The sequence below is a fragment of the Xiphias gladius genome, chromosome 2, assembly GCF_016859285.1.
Source record: "Xiphias gladius isolate SHS-SW01 ecotype Sanya breed wild chromosome 2, ASM1685928v1, whole genome shotgun sequence".
Classification (NCBI taxonomy): Eukaryota; Metazoa; Chordata; class Actinopteri; order Istiophoriformes; family Xiphiidae; genus Xiphias; species Xiphias gladius.
The window spans coordinates 19,665,175-19,689,477 of NC_053401.1; the positions used below are offsets into that span (position 1 = coordinate 19,665,175).

The 24,303-nt window shown below is 39.8% G+C and overlaps 1 protein-coding gene across 2 annotated transcripts in view; it reads right to left on the reverse strand.

The window, feature by feature from the left end:
- The window catches only part of large1 (LARGE xylosyl- and glucuronyltransferase 1), a 112,872-nt gene that overhangs the window by 28,278 nt on the left and 60,291 nt on the right, over positions 1 to 24,303 (reverse strand). For both annotated transcript variants that reach the window (XM_040150637.1, XM_040150628.1), the window contains 2 exons: positions 4,499 to 4,603; positions 1,679 to 1,791 (listed from right to left, as the gene is read on the reverse strand). In XM_040150637.1, coding sequence (XP_040006571.1) covers positions 1,679 to 1,791; positions 4,499 to 4,603 — 218 coding nt within the window. The remainder of the gene's footprint in view (positions 1 to 1,678; positions 1,792 to 4,498; positions 4,604 to 24,303) is intronic.

The following is a 24,303-nucleotide window of genomic DNA, read 5'->3' on the forward strand; positions in this document are numbered from 1 at the left end:
GGTCTGTCCATGATGCGTGTAATCAGAGGCAGAGCGCTCAATACAGAGAGCTCCAAACCAACTGACCGGATGGCATAATATAAGGAGACAGTGCCTATCCACTCCTACCAGGGATGATGACCCCTTTTCTTGCAGCAAACGCACCTGAATTTATAATTAAATGGAGTACTGAAGGGGCGTTTTTGCATGACTTAACTACCTGCAAGTGGAACCACAGGGAGTGTGCAACTTAATACTTGCCTGTATTGTCCTGCTCAACATTGCTCTCAGACGCAATGTCCCTCTTTGTAATGACGTTTATGATGCACCTGAGCCTGTTGAAGAGCCAAACCAACCTCAATGAGGGACTAAGTGGACGTGCAGTAAGGGATGCAACTACTTTTGACCAGTTCATCTCTGATATAATTAATATACATTGATAAATGACAGCTCAAATTAAATACATAATTTTTGTTTGATATTGACAGCTGTTTGGGAGATTATTTTATGAGGACAAAATCCTTTTTTTTCAACTTTGCTGTAGTGAAGGGCTTGATAGGTAGCCTAATGTCTACTTTATCTTCTTTATTACTATAACGGTTATACAAATCAAATGCAAAATATAAATAAATGTATATATAATAGATGACACAAATGTTGTATTATTTGAACAATTTAAAATTTTTTTTTACATTTTGTTCCTGAAATCCACCCTGAATCTACCCCTATACTGGGATAACAATAATCCTGATTTCTTGGATCAAAGGTATCCCAATCCTACTAAAAAGTTTTGAAAAACACATATTGACGGTTTGATCCAGATCAAAACCACGATCTGGATTACATGTTATCTGATTTCAGAATCCTTTTTTGTCTTTTGAACAACCCGTTTTGAAAATTTGATCCAATCTGAGATCTTAAATCCAATTAGATTACCTCAGAACAACTGGACATGGGATTTCAATTGCTCATTGTTGCGGCTTAGCCATATGCCTCTTCCTCTACCACTTCTCTTTCCCGTCCTTGAAAAATGGCTGCCAGTAAAACTTCATTGTTGTTCTAGAGCAACACATACACATCCTATTGCTTCACATCAGTTGACACCTATAGCACACAGCACAGTATCCTGGGAATTACATCAATATTGAATGATTCTGTGGATCACCATTTATGGCAACTGCTAACGTTTAATGTCAGTGCAGTAATTAACGTGTCCTTTACGGTACGTAGTGGAGCAGGGGAGTAAGGGTGTGGAGATTAGTGTGGTGGATGGGTATGTAGTGAGCTACATCACAGACCTGCAATTAACATTCATTTTTTTTAAGGACCTGGGATACCCTGTATTAGAGAAGAAGTAGTTCACAGTTTGTGTTGTCAGATCATGGTGGAAATCAACAGTGTTTCTAGCTGCCCTGAACACTCAAAAGAAGGGTGAAAAGCAGACTGTCAGAGAGAGGCACAAAACAAGAGAATCGTTTAAAAGTGGAGTAAACGACTCTAATACAATACTCTTTTTGACATTTTCTGTGAATATCTCCTCATGGACCACTAGCTGTCTGTTCTGTGTGTGTGCTGAAAGAAAATTGGAAAGCACACCTTTCCAAGTACAGGTGCGTTTCTGACGGCCCATATGAAATGGCAAATTTTGCCAAAAGGTGATAAATTTTCATGTCTGAGGATGTGTGATGATGTATTTTACCTGGTCTGCCAGGGAGGTGGACAGCATGCTCATTAGTTCTCTCTCTGCAGTCAACCTCCACATTTGCTCCCATCTGAGCTTCCGTAGCCGATCCAGGAGAAGCAAAATCACCCCTGGAAAGCACACACGCACACAGACAGAGATATGGTAGCTTAAGAAACAGAGAGATTAGTATCTTGCTGCCTGGTAAAGGTGATAAAGTCCCATCATGAGGCTCTGAATCCCAGCCTCATGTTTTCTGAGATAAAGCTGTAGACTTTAAGCTTGAAGACAGACTGGCACTGGATGGAGAAAACATGTTAAAATCCTCCCGGAAACACAAATTATTCTTAGAAGCTCATGTGCTTATTTTCTCTGCTTAGTTTCTCCCCTAACAAACAGGAAAAATCAAAAACAAAAACTTCTTCTTCTCAGTTCCCTGGCTAATAAAAGAAATGTTTCCGGTTGCTACAAACAAAATCAAGCAGCCAATGTTCAGAGGGAGAGACATGGTGACTATTTTTTTTTGAATTGGAATAAACAAACCATATTTCACACCATGCTGTGTCCCATCTGTTGCCATGGCCACTGCCACAAAGCCGACCAACTAAAGGTTGGTGAAACGGAGGTTTTTCTGTCAAATTGCTGTCCTGTGTAAATGCAACACATGCCTTTCTGTTCCTGAGATATGCTTTTCAGCCACAGTGATGGGGAGTGTGATAGCAGGACACTGAACCTTTATGACAAAGACATGTTCAGGTGAGTTCCACACTGCTACTGCGAAATTCACAGAACTGCTGCAGTGGGCCATCCTGTTTGTTTTGGGTTGTATTCAATAGAAAGATTATCCACCTGCTCCAAACAGCAAAGAGAGGTATATGTCTCCTGGAGGAAAAGAGGGAAAAAAAAAAATATATATATAGGCAGGGGAAAATATTAACAATGTGTAGTGGAATCCAATCAATTCCACTATCCGCTGCTCTGAGGCTCTGTGAAATTATATCCCACACTTTTTGGAAAATGTTTTTCCACACAACTTTTAACAAGCCTGGTGGATGCCTGCATATTTCATCAAGCACTATGCAAATGTACCCCGTTCTTGTGAGGAAAGAAACTGGCTCATTGCACACTCTTGCACTGTTACGCTTTAAAACATGGAGAGTGAAGCTCTTAGAGGAAAAAAGGAACACAAAAAATAAAAATACAATCAGATGTATTTCTAAAATTACCTAGGATGGTGTAACACACCAAATAACAATCACAGGGAGAGCTCGATCAAAAATAAAAACTTAACAGTTTAAATTCAGGAACACATACTAATAATATACAGTATGTGCTATATATGAATTGTCACAGTAGGAGTGGGCAATATGGATAAACCTGTCTATCATGGTTTACGTAATTTCATAGCAATGTATATTGTAATCTGGTCAGTTTTCCAGATAATGAATCGAGGAATTGTTCCTGGATACAATAACCAGGCAGGAATGTTTGTTTCAGTCATCTGAAATGACTTCATAATAACCAGAGTTTTGAAAGAGAGAGCTTCTTTAGTATACACAATCTGGAAAAATAGATGGTCGACTAATACACAGTATATTGCCTCATGGTGTATATTGTCCATAATATACAGTTTGTGTATTTAGAAGCAAAGAATCAGTGTACTTCAGCATTTTGTGCTGGTAGGAAATGACACATTATGTGAGCTGACACATTCATACAGTGATCTTGGAGTACAACTTCTGATGGAACATTGCAAAGAGAAACCTGTTTGTTTTCCAAAAGATTTAATTCCAATGTCCACTGGAAGGATTGTGTTTTACAGGCACACTGAAAACGTGGTTACAGCTTATTCATGATTGATGGGTTACATTCGATGGGGCTGTACTTTACTGGTTTTAATGACTGTATGCAGCATGTTGTCTGATCTGTCTTTTGCATCTGTATTTCTTGAATTACAGAGAATATAAACAAACAGGAAACCACAAAAAAACAAAGAAGAGAATTAGTTTTGCTGTATGTACTTAAACCTGCAATATTTTTTTTCCCCGCCTACTTGAGGTCAGCAGAAACATATTGTGAACACAACATTAACAGATCATCACTTTTTAAGCTGATATGGCAAACTGGCTCACAAAGCACTCACAGAGCAGACATGATCATTCCTTTGGAGTGATGTTTGTGTCCTCCTGGCGAATTTAAGTCCAGAATTCCCTCTCTTTTAGCTCTGCTTTTGGTCTGCACCAGCTCAGAACTAAGAAATGTTCAGCAGCTGCTCTCTAACTGCGTCTACCTGCCGTGTGGTGCTGGGCAGGTAGCTTATGCTTGTTTTTTAGAGCTTTTTCTCAGAAAATATCAGACTGTGAGAGTCAACCAAAACAGTAAAATTACATACTGGACAGCTAAGCAATGAGCTGACACTCACTATAAAGCTCTGTAACGCCAGGTGGAGCTTCAGGTTTGGGTCATAATCCTCTGTAGGTTCATAACTACAAGAAACCTCTTTCATATTATCATATTGTTTTCACGTTATCATTTCATGAATTTTTATAAAAACATCCGTTACTGCTCCGGTAAAAATAGACCAGCTATGTAAAGATACACTCTGCTTGAGTGTCCGTTAGAAGGGCAGTGAAATGACTCCAGCAGTGGAACACACTGCAGCCACATCTAGAGGACCTTGGAGGTTTTCTGAGATCTTCCTGGAGCTGTTTCTCCACCATCCCCATAGAAATAGCTCCCTCAAAAATGAAGCATTGTTAGCATATGCACTGATATTCTTTAATGAAACTAATTGACATGATAAATTTGTCTCTCAACATCATATCATCATGTACTCACCAGTGTTGAAGCCTCTGCCCAGAGCCGGCCAGGGTCGATGGTTCTTCCACAGGTTCCCCAGGTACCAGTCACTCTGGTTTTCCACAAGACCCAGAACCTGCTGACCTGAGCACAGCAAACACAACATCATTACTGCTATTTCACATTCTATGCATCTGCTTGTTTCCCTTGCAGCTATCCCATCTTAAACTCTATATCACTGTACAGTTTGTTTCATTATCCACTTTCTTTTTATCTATTAGTAGTATATCTATTATTCTATTTCTGTTTATTTTGTAGTTATATATTCTGTCCTGGGGGTTTTGGCTGATGTTATGTGATGTTTTCAAAGATTAACATTTGAATTTTTTTTCAATGCTGAATATATTTAATACCTGATGTTCAAGGCATCCCCTGAGTTTTTTTCTTTTATGAAAAATCCTTTTAATTTACTTCTTTTGGTTTTCACACTTCAACCTGGTTTCTCTACATGCCCTACATCAGCTGTTGATTTTGCGTCCTTTTCTTTTTGAATATGCTTAAGGTACTTTTAAACACAGTCAAAACCCAGGAAAGGCTGTGGACTTGTTGCTTTTTGTTGCTTTAAATTAAATGTGAGCATTTGGACAAAACTGTTATGGTCTATCCAAGGCGGTTTTATCAGAGGGACATTCCTGTCAGCTTTGAGAGTAACAGTCATTGCAGAAGAGATGAGAACAGAAATTCAGTTGGATAAAGTAAGAAAAACTACATATAATGTTACCATCAGGAGAAACAACTAACATCCAGTTTTGTAAATTCTCAAATAAAAGGTGGAATTCAAATAATGATTCATAAAGTATGAAATAATAGCCAAGGGCATGGCCACCATATGCAGGTAAGGCCAGTTAAAAGCATTGGCTTTGTTGGAATAACCTGTGCTATACTGGTTTATAAGGTAAATTCTGCATAATCTACCGACCCTCTAATCTATCTTTACATAGCACTAATTCCATCAGTACAACTAAGTCCAGTTACACTCAACCTGTCACACTCAACACCCTGCTGCTCAGTTTCTCTTCCTTTAACAGAAATATGGTTTTCTAAGCCATATAAATAACATACAGTGTCAGCCAATACAAGCTTATCACAGATATATCAGCAAGTACATTTTATCTTTTTTATTTATTTACTTATTTTTTACCATTTTTAAATTTTTTTTTGTTAAACTAAAAAAAAAAGAATACCTGCCAATATATCACCATTAGATCAGGCCATAACACTTTCATTCAAAAATTATTTTCATTCCCCTCTACTTGCTGTTTTTTTGTTCTATTGCCATTAAAATACTCTTTGAAATTCAACACTTCATGCAGTTAATTCACATTCACACCCTGTCTACACATTAGCCAAGCAGCAGGAGCCGCTCTGGTGCTCTGTGTGTGTCTACACAGGAGGCACTCAGTCACTGTATTGAGCCGTAGAAAACACAGGAAAATGGACTTGAAGTGTAAAAATGCACTTTAGGCTGCATTTATGGGTGTGTAGCGTGAGTAAAATGTGAGCCATTCTGTGCCCTGTGTAGACAGCTGGATTGATTAAAATGGGAGTGTATCTGTTCGTGCACGGGAAGGATGACTGCAAAGCACAGCTGAAAATCCTTCTGTGTAGACAGAGGGGACAAGTCTTCCCGGGAAAAAGGCAAAGATACCTTTTAAACCACCGGGAGACTTTTCTTGTGAAACATCTTTGCACAACATATTGGGTTTTACTGTATACAGTAGCTTTACACTAATAAAAAAACAAACGAAAAAAAAAACCAAAACAGCACAGTAGACATGATTAGGAATAATTGGGGAATGAAAACAGTATTTTTGTTAAAAAAGAAAAACTCAGAGCAGCGGAGTGGTGAATATCACATAACTCTGATGGAATCAGCACCGGAAAAAATGTTTAATATACTGAATTTATCAAGACATTAGTCGGACACTGAGGAAGTGCTGACTTTGCATTAACAGTCAAACGCAGAAACAGCAAATTAAAACTGGAGCAGATCAGAAAACACTGAGGCTAAAGACTAATCTGTAATCAAATAGGCTTAATAAAGACCAGTCTCTGCTGGTTCTCTCTGTAGCTGAGATAAATAAAGGTCATTATATAATTTATGACAATTAAATTTTATGGTAGCAGCTTTACAAAGAGAATATAAGTTCAATAAAAACATTTGTTGCTGCTGGTTTTATTGGGAGATCATGAGTCAATTATCGTTTTATAAAACAATAATTGACTCATGATCTCCTCATAACTAGCTGTTCTTGGCATCCCTTCAGTTTGAAGTGCGTGCAGACAGAAATGGAAGTTGGAGCGGATCAGTGGCAGACACTTCAGGGTTAACCAGTTCAACACAGAGCCAGCAGAAACATAATCCCCACACATAAAGTGGGCTTTTAAGTCTGAGTCAATGACAAACCGGGAGAGAACACCTCACAAGTGGCATAACGCTGCCACGGGAGAAGGTGCAAATTGAATTCAATACTCAGCTCCTATGCATTTAAAGTTTCTGAGCCACTAGACGAAAGGTATGAAGAGGAAATAAGGCAGAAAGAAATACGGAGGAGAGATCCAACAGATGGAGGGACAAGAGGGGAGGGATGCACGTGGGCTTCAGGGTGACAGATTATAGAAGGCATGCTGGGCAGAGATAAAGGTCGAGGAGATAGGCATTAGGGAGAATATAGGAACCTGGAGAGCGGGCATGGGTGTGGCGGTGGCAGCTTTAATGAAGGCTGTAAGGAAGATTAATGAGCGCTTATTGGAGCAGGCACCCTTTGGAAAGGCTGCAAAACAAAGAACACAAAGCTGCCATCAAGGTGACGCCGGAGCAGGACAATTAGAGCTGAAAAACAAAACACTGCTCCTTCTACTGGGCAGACTTCACAGGTGATTCTACTATTTTTGGCCTCATCCAAAAAGTGCCCGTTGGCCTGATGGCATTGTCAATAGTGGTAGGACTTCTAATTCTACTGCAGATCCCTTCTGTTTATATTCCACTTGACATCTTTATAACGGTTAGTCCTTTTTTAATTGCAATTAAGTAACAACCCTGTGTGATTAATTATAGTTAATGACATTTTAATTGTGTTTGAATTCTGTGAAAGAACACAATGTTATTGTATCTAACAAGCAACATTTATTCAGAATTACATGCAATGTTACACTTCCCAGGTTAAAGAAAATCTGGTTAACATCATCTTGGGTCTTCTTTACACAGCTTTGGTTCTATCAGTTATGATAACATTGAGCTAAGCATGTTAATTGCCGAGATGTGGGAACACAACAACATTGCTAAGACAAAGTCAGATAGGTGAAGAAACATGCGCAGCCAGACGATCAGACAGTTCGGAAACAAACCAGCAGTGCATCCGGATTATCTGAGCCACTGTGTTTGAAGGGCAAACTGAGAATGAGTTGACCTCAAATGTCACTAGTTAAATCATTGCACAAGACACTGTGCACAACTACACTAAGTACAGTAGGTCAAAGTTTAAACAGGAGGGCAGCATGCTTACCACAGACGATTTTCCCTGCCGAATAAGTTGACTGCTCTTGTGTTGTGACCCATATGACTTCCTTTTTTACTAATGAGGCCCCGTTCCTAAATCTCAGAAATGAACTTGGTTACCACAACTACTGATAGAACTGAAGGCCAAGACTGAAAGGGGAACCCCACTGATTTACATCAAAGTTAGTTTCCAAGTTCCAAGGTGGGTTTGTGTTTTCAGAGGTAAATGTGTGAAGTCTGATAAATGTCCTCTATATCGTTTGAGTCATTGTCAACTGGGGGTGAACACTACACGTTTGAAAAGTAAAAAAATCTGGGGGGCTGGTGTTGGAAAGATGTGGGCTCAGCAGACCTCTGTAGCCCGCCTTTCATCTCTGCTTGAGTCTCGAGGCTCCACGCCACATTAGCCGAATCTCTGACGGAACTGTTAGTGGGTGAGTCGCATTGTGGGTAATCTAGGTGACAGGGTTTGACGAGAAAGAAGTGTGGGATAAAAAACAATGATATCATTGGCTCTGCTGCATCGATTTGAGTTATTTTATAAAAACTGTCCATCATGAGACCGATAATACTATAGGAGTGCAATGCTAAATAAGTGGAGCACTTTGAAATGAAGCCTGCAAGCTAGTTCAGGCAGTTAACTTAAGCCCACCACTACTCACATGACATACGCTTCCCTTTTCTCTCTCTTTTGCTGCAATGCCTTCTGCCACGCCATGCACTGAGCTCTGCTGACACTTGCTGCTGTTCATATGGCATTTAAAAGGCCCTACCTCCACCCAGCATTCACCTCTATGTCACTCCCCACTCTCTGCTGTACTGACCTTAGTGTCTTCTTATGGGGAGTGGTGAGGTCAGAGCTTGGATGCCAAATATTAATGCTCTACACATTTTACAGTCAGATATAATCTATTCCGTGTGAGATGGCTGAATTAACTATCTGAGAAAATATCCAGAAAATCCAGAAAATGGCAAATAAGTGATACACAATAAGACTAATTAATTAATATATTTATTTCCACTTGGGCATTGACGCATTATTGCTTTCTATAGTTGTTTCACAGAACAACGGACACAGAACAACATCATCATTCAATCAGAGCGGTGTTTGTGACCACCTGGTGATTCTAAGTCCAATACTCACTCTGCTTTTAGCTTTGTTGTTGGTCTCCACCAACTCCTAAGAAAAAAAAATTACTGGCTCTTTAGCTGCTATTTTCAAATGACCACAGATTGTTAATGCATTTACTTTGACAGGTCCACCTTAACCATAAAATCTGTGACTAAATCCAAACATTCACTATGAGAAAAACTGATTGAAAACTGACTGTGAAGCCTTAATCATTTGCTTCTCAAAAACAGTCAAATAGTCAGGTTCCAAGTCAGAGAGCTGTGACGGGCAAGAAAAAGGAAACTAAATCAACGCAGCCCTCCTCTGTTTTAACAAAAATGAAACATTCTGCTCTAGAATAATATCTCTAATATTAAATATAATATTATTAATAATATGTAAATATTCCATCCAAACTAGGTGCTTCTTCACACTGTTCTCTGTATTCAAACAAAGCTGTCAGCCACATCCACTGGATCAGCTTCATCTTCAAAACAGATTAATTCACATTATGCTATTTAGTTCCTATTGATCTTGTAATTTACCAACTGGCTATCTGGCCTGTGAGCCCCTGGAGGATTAAAGCAAATACCTGCTGTTTAGCAGGTGCAATGTGGGTAGAATGTATTACAGAGTTGGACATAATAGTTTGTATGCATGTCCCACTAAACAGTCCTCACACAGCAAACCTCAGGCCACACACAATCTATTTCCCAGCATGCAGGTGGCCGATGGGGGGAGTTCTTAAATTAGCTGTGGAGAGGTACCAGGGGACCAGTGGGAATTTTTTACTGCTGCAGTAAGTAAAGATGAATGCCAGGGTCAGCAGGCCCAACATACACTCTTCACTTCACCATCTCCTCCTCCTACTGCAGCTCACATGGAGCGTTATTTAACAACATTATCGGGAGATACGTTCAAGAAATTACAACAGAGAAATCGCTTTAAGTGATTATGTAACAGCTTTTCTTCATCTGGAGGTTTTTCGAAGTTGCTGGCACGGTCCATACTAGGGCTGGGTAAGTGGAGCTGTGGAATGCAGTTCATTGAAGTAAACATTCCTTTATTCTACATTGTGTTATATACGGTGTATACCATATTGATACCATAATATAAGATCATACTTTTTCTCTGGAAACTATGTTTGAAAAAGTTGGGATTGTATTATATTAGAGACCTATACAATTATACATTCATAACATCAGATATTCCATTTGAGCGGAGAGTACTGGTGCAAAACTGAGTGTTGCATTATGAGTTGTTTGTAGTCTTACTGTTGTCACACTAGTGGGTTTCTGACGTGCAGCTTTTAGTCAGCCCTGAGATTTTTTAGGAAGCCCAGTTTAATCGACAAGAGTTTCTGATGGTTAGTGTAACATTATGCTGCCCCGAAGGAGAGAGGTTCCCAGGGACTGAAAAATGATCCAAAGCATCCACCCACATCTTTACTGCAGAAACAGTCATCATCATACCCTTATGCTTTTCTGCTCTATTTAAATGTTCAACCTTCTGCCAGAATAGAACATCGATATTCAATAATTCAGCAAACAATGTTTTTCTTTGTTTTATTTTTTCCCCAATTACCTCTCTCTACATACAACACTACCAAAAGGAGACACTACTTTACCTGCACTGAACATTGCAACTGGATCTATATCTAGCATTGCAGATTTAGATAGTAGTAGTAGGACAAAATTGATATTTTTTGTACATCTAGTGGTGTGCCAAGCAAAAACAAAAATCCTAATTAGTCAACCCCTTCGGAAGTTAAAAGAATCATGAAATATTTTAATATAATATTTTATTTTTAAAACAGGGAATAAAAAAGGTTTTTGAGGGTTTTAGAAATGCTCCTTTAGCTTTTAAGCTTCTGAGTGGGTGGGCTGGTGTGTGTGTTTGACATCTGAGCCAGAGCCAAACTGACAAAGCCAAGGTGAGACAGTGTTTTGTTAACAGTGGCGTCAAAAAATAACAACAAGACCATTCCATCATCTCACCAATATCTCAAAAAACTGCTGTTTCAAGCTTTTTAGTTCGCTACAGTGTTCAAGTGTTCATTTTATGATTTGAATTAGTTATTTGATGCCATAAAAAGGGGGCGTGGTATCATGATTGACAGCTGTGATTGTGCTCACGACTGATCCAGGCAGGTGTATGGGCGGGAAGTCGGTACCCTGACTCGACCCGTCAATCACTGCTGCGCAGACTCTGGCTCGAAATGACGTCACCTGCTTAAGATGGCAGTGCCCGCATCCAGGAAATTGTGGCTTCATTTTTATACAGTGGGAGGAAGCGGATACGCATCGTCCATCTTTATATACATTCATTGGGTACGACATGTATCAAAGGTCCCACCCAGGAGTCAAACCAGAGACACTGGTATGCTCCTCAACTATCTGGCTATCTGGACGCCCCACTAATTCGCTAAGTGGTCTGCAAAATGATATTGGCAGTGCATTTTAATAGAGTGGATGTTTATTTGGTAGCTTGTAAAAACAACCAAGGTGCAACATGAGACGTGTGTGTTGTAGATAAGAAGCAGACATTTGCTTTCTATGTTGTGGTTCAAAGTCTATGGCTATTGTTGCCAGGCTGCTTTTTGACTCATGTCACTGTCAACAAGTGACAGAAGAAGTTGTCCGTCTACATAGGGAGCTAACATCCTTCTGACTGCTTAATGCTCAGACATGGGGCAACTTCATAAAACCAAAACATATCAAATATCCCATCCCTCCCTTTTGGATACTATTTTGTCCTCTAAAAAGCGTGCACAGGAAATGCAATTGATGTAGCAGATCTGTGTACTGTAGCAGAAAAACAAAAGTAAAAACAAAGAACATGACTTTTAATTTCAGTTGGACTTAAATATCATTGCCCTCCTGTACAACAGCCTCTCAGTTCTAAATCTTACTCAGATAATGTGGCATTTTTTAAATCACATGTTATCATCAGACGCGTCTTTTTTTTTATTTTTACAACAGACGTTTTGACTTTGTTACTGTGTCAACAGTGTTGCTCTGCTCTATTTAAGTGTCCCAGAAAGTCATTGTGTGATAGGGTGACAGCATGAATACCAGGACCCTGAAAATAATGCAGCTAAATGGAATTCAGCCATTCATTTTACTATTTACACCTGGGCTTTTTACAGTACAGTGACATGTCAAACTGTCTTCTGTGGAACAGACCTATTAAGTTTAGTAAACGGACAAACCTACTTACGTTTCTTAACTTCCAGACATACCACGCAAAACCACAAAGCTTAGAAAAAGCGACAGGTAGAAGTAGAGGCTAGTTAATGAGTTGGCATGAGGAAGCAAGTCACTTTGTCCGTCCCAGAGCCCTTGAACGCCAAGTGATCAGCTAAAAAGCATTTCTGTCAGATTAGGCTTGAACTGATTGAAATGTGAAATGATGTCTCATGCTCTTAGTAAACTGCAATGCACTTAAGTGTCCCTAATTCAAGGACAGTTAGTTGGGAGGTAATACTGCCAAAGTATCATCCGCCATTAGTTCTGTTGATCACAGATGGTGGGGGATTGAGGGAAAGCATGATGTCATAGGGCATTGTCATGGTGACCCAATTGTGTTATTAGGACGGATGCCATTTTGCATTTTAACTGCAGGAGCAGACCAGGTTTGAATTGGGTTTCCTGCATATATTTTATGTACACCTTCATCATTGTCCTTTTGAAAACGTTATAAGAACAAAGTACAGAAACATCAAAACAGTCATTGCTTTGGAAATTCTCTCTGCAGATTTGGGCAAATTAGGGAGTAAATTTGGACACAATCGAATGACTACCTTTTAATATCAACATAATCGAAGAATTAAGGTTCATGGGGAAGCAGCTGAGGAGAAAGAGCTAACGATGTATGGGTTTGTATTGAAAGTAGGTCTTGGCAGGGAAGCTGAGATATTTCTAAACAGCTGTAACTTAATTATTCCTTAGTCTTTGTAGTGTAAACAGTCTTTAGTGGCTCTGACCTCCATTTTCTCTGACTGGTTGGCTCATGGTTAATCTATCTGGTCTGTCTGAGCAGAAAGTAAATGAGAGTAAAGAAAAAATGTGCCTGTGGCTGATGAGGGACTAACAAGTCTGTATCAGGAAACCCTTGCAGCATTACCTGGAGACTGGCCTGAGAACTGTCTTTGGTACTTACTAGAAAATACATCAGTCCTTTAATTTTGATATCAGTATCCATTATTTTGAAAATCAAACTAAATGTCTTAATGCTGCAGAGGGTGCAGTGTTTATTGCACCACGATATGAAAATTTTGGATGATATTATTGAAAATTCTGCTTTTTTCAGATAGAAAATGGAGTTAAAACTGAAACAAAACTAGTGACTTTATCCTGCAATTGGTGCAGTAGTAAAACCATGGAATTGTTAAAATCAAAATGGTTCAACTTCTAGGGGGGATGAATGTGATCAGCATATCTCATAGGATTATAACTTTTATATAAGAAGATATCTTGCGGTCAAAGATGACATGTACAAATCGTCCTTTTGTCCTGAAGGTGGCACCAAAGGAAAACTCATGGAGTGTCAAATGGGAAATGGGAAGGGAGCATCTTCTGTGGTGCATCCGCTATAGATTTTAATATTTTTTGGAGCTAGTTTTCCAAATGTTCCATCCGTCATTGCTTATGGGGCTAAAATGTACAGTAGGTGTAGAGAGTTGTCAGCTGTAAGTCAGTTTGTACACGTGTACTTAGATTTATGAATGTGTGAAAGAATCTGAAAATGCGTACAAAGATCTATGAATGTGTTCAGGAATCCGTAAATGTGCGTATGATCAATCAGAAAATATATACTCAAAAAACTATGTAAATGGCCATCAGTGAGTTTAAGTGTAAAAACCATAATAAGCTTCAGGAGAGGGAAAACCAGAGAATTCTTCAGTTATACCTCAGCTACGGCTCTCAATCGGCTTTTTACATTAGCTGTCTTTTTACATGTTACACTCCTGTAATGCTGGAGATCTGCAAATCTGTCTGTAGATCAGTTCTTTCATTGCCCTGAGCTGAGGCTGAAATACGGTGCATAATGAAGGCTATTTACTGCTCATGCAACCTACCACAGTAGATGTAGTGCCTACCCACCATCAGACAAAAGCACCTTTTGATTTTAATCTTCACATTGCTGGGCAGTAAGAGAAGAGGGTTTTTAATATCCAACTCAAACTTAAGGACTTAATAACTCATGAAGAGCCAAATTGTAAAATCTTGACCCTCTACAACTCGCCGGGAAAAGAACGATATCAACAAATTAAAATGCAATTTCTTGTGAAATTGCATTTCAGGAAAGTGAAATGTTAAGGAGTAATTCATCAATTTTGCCAGATCCCGACATAAAAGCAGGCCAGAATGAATTGGCTTTTGGCCCTTGCTTTGAAGTGCGAGACTCGTTTCAATAGAAGTTTGGATATTTTGTTTTCTTGTCTCTTCACTTTCATCATTCCACTCCAAGTTTCAAACTTTCACAAACTTTCCTTCTCAAAAAGTTAGATGGTGTCTTTATACTACAAGTGTTACAGGAGTTTTGACACTGCTGATCATCTAAGACAGTACCTGGTTAAATAAATGATATACTGTAGTTGCAGTATACTGCATATGACTTCTCCTTGAACAGGAATTTTCTGTGGAGTAGATCCTCGGCTGAAATGTGCAGGGGCATCGACAGCTTATTCAGCAGATGGTGAGGTACAGTACTATATCTAACTGACCACCCTTGGATGACTTTTGCCACCAGGGAAAGACAACAGTTGAAGCAAAAGCTCCCGCTTGCAGCAGTGTTTGGCCTGAGGCTGGAGGATGCTGGATGGGTCACAATCCCAGTGTCAGTGTATGGGGCTTGTTCCAGCTCACCAGCTTTTTGGAAAGACTTCATCACACACTTGATGAGCAAGCCAAGTCCCTGTTCAGTGATAAGGTTCTGTTTCCCCTTGCGTGCGTGTAACTCTCCTCTCTCTGCCTCCATTACTGTTGTCTCTCATATCAACTCAGAAAATTTGGGGTAAATGGTAGATAACAAAGATAAAAGAAAGAAAGTAGAGGCTGTATGACTGCTGAAAAAATAAGATTCTTTGATACTATTTTCAATGTGTCATCAGCTCTTAAAGGGTGATATTTAACTGTGTGATCACACCAAAATTTGCGGTACAGAAGTGGCTGGCAGCCTTTCATTTCAGTGAGCTTTAGTGATGAGAATCAGCCGCAGTCACCACAGAAGCAGCAAGGACTGAACTGCCACAGCTCAGAATGACGACTTGATGTCGACCCAAGGATAAGTTAAATTAATTTCAACATGCTGATGCTGCTAACAATTGCAGATAAGGGTTTGATTTTCTTCCCCACTGTAACACTCTATACATGATTAGAGGCAGAATCATTTTGCACCAGTTTGAAAGTTCCTCTCCTGCCTATCTCCTGGGAGTCATCTTTTCATTCAGGATTTGGGGACACAAACCTGCTTTCTTAGTGCCATCTATAAATGTCATCTCCCCTACACCCTTTGCATTCATGCAGCCCACATTAGCAGAGTCCCACTCCCATGTTTCACACCTGGCACTATACAGTCACTTTAGTGGTCCTGGCCAGGTCCACACCAAACATGCTGGACCCCATCTGATCCAAACACATTTATTTTGGTTTCATCTGAACAAAGAACGTGCTGCCAACATCCATTAGGCTTCTATTCATGTTCTTTGGCAAAGTTTAACTTTGCAGTTTTGTGCTGCTTTGTGAGTAGTGGTTTTCTTCTTGGATGCTGTCCGTAGAACATAACTTCAGGTGATGTCTTTTGCACTGCCTGATTCACTGAAACACAATTCCACAAATACACACAGATCCCCAAATTCCACAAATAATCCTTGTGCCGAGTCAGAAGCCATTACCCATCTGTTTTTCAATGCAAGGTTTCTTAAATAATTAATTGTGCATGGCGTATTAGTATGAATCCTTCTACACCCCCCAACCACTGCTGCAGCTGTGTTTCAGCTTATGTTCAGTAGCCTACTGATGCTCTTGTACCCTCCCCCACCTCTATGAAGTCTCTCAGTCCAGTTTCTTATGTTTTAAATTAATTCCATAACATGTGGATTCCATGTTGCATTAGACACAACCCAGGCCTGAGGAATCTGAGGAAGACGCAGCGTTCGTAGGTTCTTTTACAACCTTGTTCATGCAATTAGCCTTAATTAGAAATCACAGGTGTAATCATTTTTGTTGCAGTGGTCACAGGTGGACTCACTATTGTTGCATTGAGTTTGTACTTTGGGGCCCTTATTTTCAATGTAGTCTATCTAACCTGTTTAGTTTTAATTATACATCAAATCAATTACCCTACACTTTAAAAAAAAATATTACAATTTTAGTAAGATGGTACCATTTTGAATCATTTAACATTTAACAACATGTGTGCATGCATTACAATGTTCTATTTGAAAATTTGTTAAATCTACGCATTACTGTGTCGGAGCAGATGTACAGAGAAAGCAACAGAAACTGAGAGGGAGAAGCAGAGCCTGTGTATGCATGATAAATTCTATTCATGAGTCTTGTTTGGTCCAAACCCTTTCTTCCTCCTGATATAAATCCTTCTCTGCACTTGGACCTTTTAGAAACACTGTGTCGAGAACAGTGTTTACTATGCATGGAATTTATTTAGGCACTGCAAGCAAATAAATCTGCTCCCCCATATGAGGAGATCGTTTGTATTTATTTTTTGTTCCTGTGACAAGTAGCTGATTGTGGGAGCCTGATTTTACTCTGTGCAGCCCCTGCTTATTCTGTCTTGCAGCAGACAAGCAGCTTTCAACTGCATCTCACAATCTTCACTAGTGGAAGGAGTTTCCTCAGTTGTCATGGAGATGGGTCTGATGTCTCATTTGACCTCAGTGTGGGACTTAGTTAAAGTTACAGAGCAGTGCTTGGCCCTCATTCATAACTACAGCTGAGGTGCCCTTCTGTGGGGCCATTAAGGCCTCTGCATGCTTCAGACAAAGTGCTTGTTGAATCATCCACAGTATCACAGTATCTGCATATTTGCTACTGAGTAAAACACCATGAAGTCCTTCAAGGAGACACTGTCAGTGTGAAACTTTATCCAAGTTGGTATAAGTTACCAGATCAAGAGTACAAACACACACCGAAGACAGCATCCTTGGAAAGAGATCGGAGATGCAGTGGGATGCACTCAAAAGGAGGCTATGACAGCAGGCTTTTCAGCCCACCTTCAGTGTTGGCATTTTGGCACAGGTAGACACACTTTTGCCTTTAGATGTGAACAAACTGCACATCATATGACTTAGTTTGTTTGAAGCATACTGAGGCCCCTGAACCCCAACTGCTCCACTGTAGCCGGTCAGTGGCAAACAGATAACACTGTATTGTACTGACTGTACAGTATGTACATTTTGCAGGTGCTAATGTGTGTGAGTGAAGGACGTCCTGAAAAAGAGAGCATTGTTAAACAAAAAAGTTTTTAGTCAAAAAATAAAACTTAGAATGAAGCTAAACAGAGGGTTTTAGAAAATGAATGGCACACCTGAATACTTGCAAGAACTTCATGATGTTAACAAGTAGTCACAAACCAAATTCTCCAATCAATAATCCCAACAGAAATATTCCCCAAAGCTGCTTGGTTTCCAAATGCATGTTGTTTCTCACTGCAACTCATATTGGCGCAATTTGATCCGATTTCCCTATCAGCAGGAACAGCGCCTTCCAAATTAGTCATGTGACTGTTCCCCCATCTGCCACAGCTAAGATTGATGTATTGTTAGGTTTACTTCATCAGGATTAGCAAAAATTGTTTGGGTTAAAATAACAACTCGTTTAATGTTGGGGAAAGGTGGTTGTATATGAATAAATAGGCAATTGGTTAACTGGCATTAAAAGTTAGTTAGTTATTATGGATTACTTTGATACTGAAGAAAATGCAAAAAAGTTATGAAGCTGATGATTCTTGGGTAAGTTATGGGGTTATGAATAGCTTCTTTTTCTATGGCTTCTAAGTGGATTCATGGACGTTTATTTGCGATGGACATTGGAGATAATGATGTCCTCGGAAAGTGTAAGTCACACTGAATCCAAAAAAAAAAAAAAAACTGTATTCATGTCCATGTGTTCATATTTGACGGAGAGTACGTCCACATTATGCTGGTTAAATTTGTAAATGTATCTTTTTTTCAGTTTCAGCCCTTGGTGTTTTCCTCCCCTTGAAACAGAGCTTTTCCAAAAGGGCATCTGGAGTGTATAAATCTTAGAATGCTGGTTTGGTGGTTCCATTTGTACAGGGTAAATGGATCTTTTCCAAAATGATATAAGCCAGCCCAATGAGAATAAGCAATTGTGTGCTGCAGCACCAGTAAAGTTAAGAAGACAACCTTAAGTTGCCTCTAACTTTCTCTGTGATAGTTCATTTTAAATGCCAATATAGCTGAATACACAGCAGAGATTTTTTCATTAACCTGGATTTCTGCTGATTTTGTCAGACACTGTCGGGATTATAAATAAAGATTTCATCTCTGCAGCGCAGCAGCTAGGGAGTGACAGCTGGTTAACATGCAGTGTTTCGGGGCAACAATTATATAACTATTTCATATTCGTTCATTTGTCTGACAGCAGAAACAGAAAAATATGTAAATAAGATCAAATTAATTGTGGGTTCAGCTGCAACATTCTAGAAAAGATGCAAATCTTCTTCACCCAAAAACAGTGTTTCAAAATTTAGATGGCTTAATGTAGACAGAGTCTGAGTTAGGATTCCAAGAAGTACAAATTTTGCCAAAAAATTGCAGTAATCAGGAGCTAAGGCTGGGTTTTAAAATACCTTTATTGCCTCCATGCTGCTGCCCCAACTGCTAGCTGTGTTCGTGAATAGCTAAATTATAATAACTGAGTTCCCATTGTCTTCTACAACTTACAATACAAAGTGTTATTGGAAAGTGCACCTTAATGCAAGTGAAGAACTCCCAGACACATGGAAAGTACTGTATGTCAGTAAATGGTTTTGTAGAAAAATGCCTGGTGAAGAGAAATGGACCTGGGCTCTATACATAGCTCCTGAGAGATGTTTAAGAATGAATGAGTTCAAATGCATTACAACTGTTCAATCTCCTCCCCTCCTCGACACCTGACCTCAACATCTCCCCCTTGGTACACACCCTCACAGGCCTCAAATTTGTCAAAGTGACAAGGGTCATGGATTGTACTCTCTGGAGGCCATGGTGTATGAGAATAACGCCAAAATTAAATGAGGTCTTGAATGGAGCATTTTCCTAGGGCTCCACATCTTACTTCAGAATATCTGCTGATTAAAATTGCAGGGTTAACTCTTAATATATTCCAGGCAGACACCAGTGATTTCTGACAATGGATGGATAAATGGTGTACTGTATGCCACCATCATTGAGTGGCCCTGGATCCCATCAGCAGGAACATACCATCAACAGTGACAGAAGAAGTGGCGCACATTCAATGTTTCATTTTTTTGAGAGCTGCCAGGCTCATATACAGAACACAGAAGGCAGGCTGAAAGAAAAGACTTGCAGGCGATGAGGAAGAATAATCCATAGAATAGACATAGCAATTAACTGACAATGTGACCAAACCAGCTGTGAAATATGGGGTTCATTCTGCCAAAGCCACATTAAGAATCTTGAGAATAACATCAAGCACAGCATACAGGGAATACAGATTATGTTCCCTATCATCTAAATCAATATCCCAAGAAAAAAAAAAGAATTCAGACATTAACATTGAACCTAAGATAGACTGGCCATACAAATGGGATGACAGAAAACATTCTGGAAATGTCTAAAAAATACTGTGTGGTCACTACACAACAGGCATGACGGAGACTGACAGCTCTGTCTGTTGAAAAAGACATTTTTATCATATCAAAGTAGAACAGTTTGAGGAATTAAATGTAATGTATTGATTTCCAGTCTTACATAATGTAAATTCTCTTTTATTAAGTGTAGAGAAAACCAGGACCTACAGTAGAGACATGCTTTTGTTTCCCTGTTATACTGTAAGTGTATCTTATATTTTATTAAGAAGCCTCCTTGATTTCTGATCAGCTACTATTTTAATATGCTTCTTGTTATATGCTGAAGTGCCTGTAGAAGCTGGTGCAGAAGCTGGTGTTATACAATACCAATACCATCACGAAAACCACAGACCCCTGGCAGTATGCCTACCGCTCGAACAGGTCAGTGGATGATGTGGTGGCCCTTGCCCTTCACTCTGCCCTGTGACATTTAGACACTAATAAAAGCACTTAAGTATGCATCCTCTTCCTGGACTATAGCTCAGCTTTCAACACAATCCAGTCTATGAAACTTATTGTGAAACTGGCAGAGCGCTGGTGGCTCACCTCCACCTGTAACTGGTTACTGGACTTTCCAAGGGGCAGAGCACAAGTGGTGGGGCTGGGCAACAGGATGTCGGCTGAGCACACACGACTGCATATCCACCCTGGACCATGATCTCATTTTCAAGTCCAAGACAACACAACCATTCTTGGACTTACTGATAACATCCATCACCATCTACGGAGAGAATGACCTGTTCCTGAACACTGATAAAACTAAAGACACTCTCTGTTCAGATGGAAGGACACAGGCTACAACCTGAGACGCCATAGACCAGAGAATATCAGCACACAGCGAACCGGATTCAGCAACAGCTTATTCCCAGCAGCAATAAGAGTATTAGCTGAGGACATTCAGGCCGGTGCAACATACCCTCACCCCCCTTAATCTCACAGAGACTTTGGTGTCCTTGCACACACACACACACACGCACACTTCTTGGACTGTAAATCACCTACATCCGGCACTAAAATCCCATGCTTGCTTAGTTGTTCCAGAACCCTTATTTATGTCTCGCTATTACATGCTGCTACATTGTGGTGCAATGTTTGCAATTTACAGTATACATTTGGTATGACACTGTAACTGCACAGAATTAAAACCACTGACGGCACCCACTGGGAAGAGGTCCAAGGTCATGGACCAGGAGTCAGGTGGCAGGGATCACAGAGAGAGACGAGGTCAAAAAAAACACATTATACTTCGTTGGCATGCAGGTTGCACTAACATCAAGCATAATACAAAAAAAGCTAATTTTAGCAGTTGCAAGATAGCACAAAACTATCAATAAGATTAAATATCCTTGTCTGAATACAACTAATAATAATTAATGTTGATGCAAAATGAATAATATTGGATTACTGTTTCTTCATGGGCTATTTGGGATTTTTGTGATAAAGCATATATAACAATGAAAAACAAAACAAAACAAAACAAAAAGACCCTGCAGCATTTGAATACTGATTTGGAGGGTGATTACTATGGCAAGACTGTAAAAAATGGTCTTGCCATGGTAATAGCAGGAACAGAAAAATGTCTGAAAGCCAAACAGAGTTTGAATACCGTCAAAACGGATCATTTGAGAGTGGCACGATGGAAAAAAACGTATGGTGAAAAGTTGAGGAAGTTTTGTTGGTACATGAAAGACAGTGAGGGAGGAGGACAGAGAGAAGCTCACAGCAGGAGGAGGCTGCAACAGCAGCACTATTACCTGAGCAGGAAAGATCAAGACGAGCTGCTGTCTACAGCCTGGAGAAGATCCTCACAAAGACAGACTTTCATTGTGGCTTAGATCAAACAGTGAGAATTCAGATACATGTCTAATTTTATCTGTTTGACAAAGCTCTTTAGTAGGATTCATTTGCCATGGACTCTGGGTAAATAAGACTCTTTTTAACCTAAAACATATGTCTGACCAAGCAACAACTGAAAGATGTCACTGATTGTTAGTGTGGAAGTTTAGAGTTTTCCAGAGGGTAGGATGGCTTTTGTAGGATGACTTTATTTTTATGGAACTGTCTAACTTCCATTAGACTAATCTAAGAGCCAAATTAAGACTGGCCTAACACTAAAGAACTGTCTCAAATATCTTTGTAAAATGGGTCCTACCTAATCCCATGCAGTTACTGTATGTAAACTCCATTATGACATGTATTAATACATGCCTACTTTGTATAGATTAACATTTTATCATCCCTCATGTACTGGTGGCCTATATGAGGCTGGTAAAGTTAATGACCAGATAAAATAAGAACTGTGCTGACTGAATCGTGGCACTGTATCAGCTCTCTTCTCGTTTTTATAAGCTCATCAGCATCAGCGTATCAGCTGGTAATTTGAAGAAAGCTAAAGCCTGAGTAACATTTATTGAGTGTGTCTTAGTGGATGGTTGTAATGCCTTAAACATAATGGGGATAGACAGTTCAGCAAGACTGAACAGGAAAAGGAGTGGGTGGCAGTGGTGCTACATTTGAGTCAACTGTTAATTAAGATTGATCCAAACCCCTGCTGGCTGTGCTGCGCTATAGGACGGCACTAACCATAAATCTTTGAGGTGACTCATCAGCGCCTCCTTCCCTCCTCCTACCTATGTGCCTTCCTCAATCTTTCCTTTCGCTTCCCTTCCCTACCTCCCAGGGATAAACTCACAGGAAGGTGTCCTAACGCCTCCACACCTCCTGCCCGTCCTCTATTAAGAATAGAGGACAGGATACTATTAAGGTCTGACTTTTTAAAAGAAGTGCTTGTCGGATTGACTAACAGCATCTGAAACCCCTCTTCTAATGGAATAATCTGTTGGGGCTGTGTCCACCACTATTTGTACATGCCACGTTTATCGTGGAACAAAGCTAGCTTGTACGAGATGTTGTCAGAGCATGTTGAAAGTGTTTATGGCTGTTTTCATCAGCCACACTGGAAGACAGAGTGAAAAGCTGGCTGTCATAGAGAGGGTCGAGGGGTGAGATTGTTTACATACGAAAATAACGGCACACGTGTTCAGACAGTCTCTCCTGGAAGGCACTCAGCGTTGCATTTGTTTTGTTGGATTCAGAAAGTTATAGAAATTCTCGGATGCAACCATCCCTAGGCCTGATGTGGGAAAGGTGTGGAAGGAGGGAACTTCTGAAGCTCTTTGAACATCAAACAAGCAGTTCTGATTAAGCATTCTGGCAGCTTAAATTTCTGAAACAGACAATTTGACAATCATGCCCACTTTACATAGTTGCCAGGTGTGCAGAGGTGTGGAATTAGCCAGAATTTGATCTCTCTCAAGCTCTACTTTTACAATTTTCACACATCCCCGTTTCTATACAGTCATTCATTCATTCATTCATTTAGTCACCCCTTGGCCCTTCATGTCATCTGGGATGGATGATAAAGAATGGACATTCATATATTTGTTCATGATAATGAACAAAGATCTGACTTTTGTAATTTGATTGTAACGAGTATTTGTCATCATGGTAACTTCAACAGACGCAGCTGATGTCATTTAAAAAGAAACTCACAACCTCACCAAAAAAGACACAATAAAGCCCAGTCTGGTCACAATTCAAGAACAGGGTTCGGATTTTCTAAAGAGCCACATCATCTGTAAAACTGAACTTATTTTATGTGTTTAATTTTTGTTTGTGGGGAGAGGTCCACGCTACTTGTTGGCAGAGTCTTCCCAGACACTCACAGTGAGGTTGGCATTATGCCTATTCAGAGACCAAAACCAGTATTCACTGACTGTATCTGACAACCTGCTTCATAGCCAGAAACACTGCATGGAAGTGCTGAGCAGATGGACAGACTTATGTTCCTCAAGAAATACCTCTAGGACATAACTACCCCTAAAAGAAAAAAAGTTTTTACCTTTCTGTTTGTGTAAGGATTAAACAAACAAACAAACAAACACAAAAGGTATTTATTAGTCAGCTTTGGAGGTGTTGGTAGATGTATTTGGTCACAACTATCTTTATCAAAGTATATCCTACCATTTAATGCAAGTATGAATTCAAACAGCAAATAGCTGCAGGCCTATCTTTTAAAGTGTCATGTACCACACACGCACACTGTACTTCGTGAAAAGATGCTGAGCTACTCCTCCAGACTCATTATATGAACACCAACTGTATAACACACAGCTTCTATCCGGCTGATCCCAACCACATATTGATTCAACGACAGCAAACCTACGTGGTGAGTCATGGTAGTGATTTTCGCCACAAGTGATGAATCAGCCATTGTTGGAGAACGAGTGGGGAGAGAAGGGATTACAGAAGATCGACAGGCCTACCTCTAGGCAC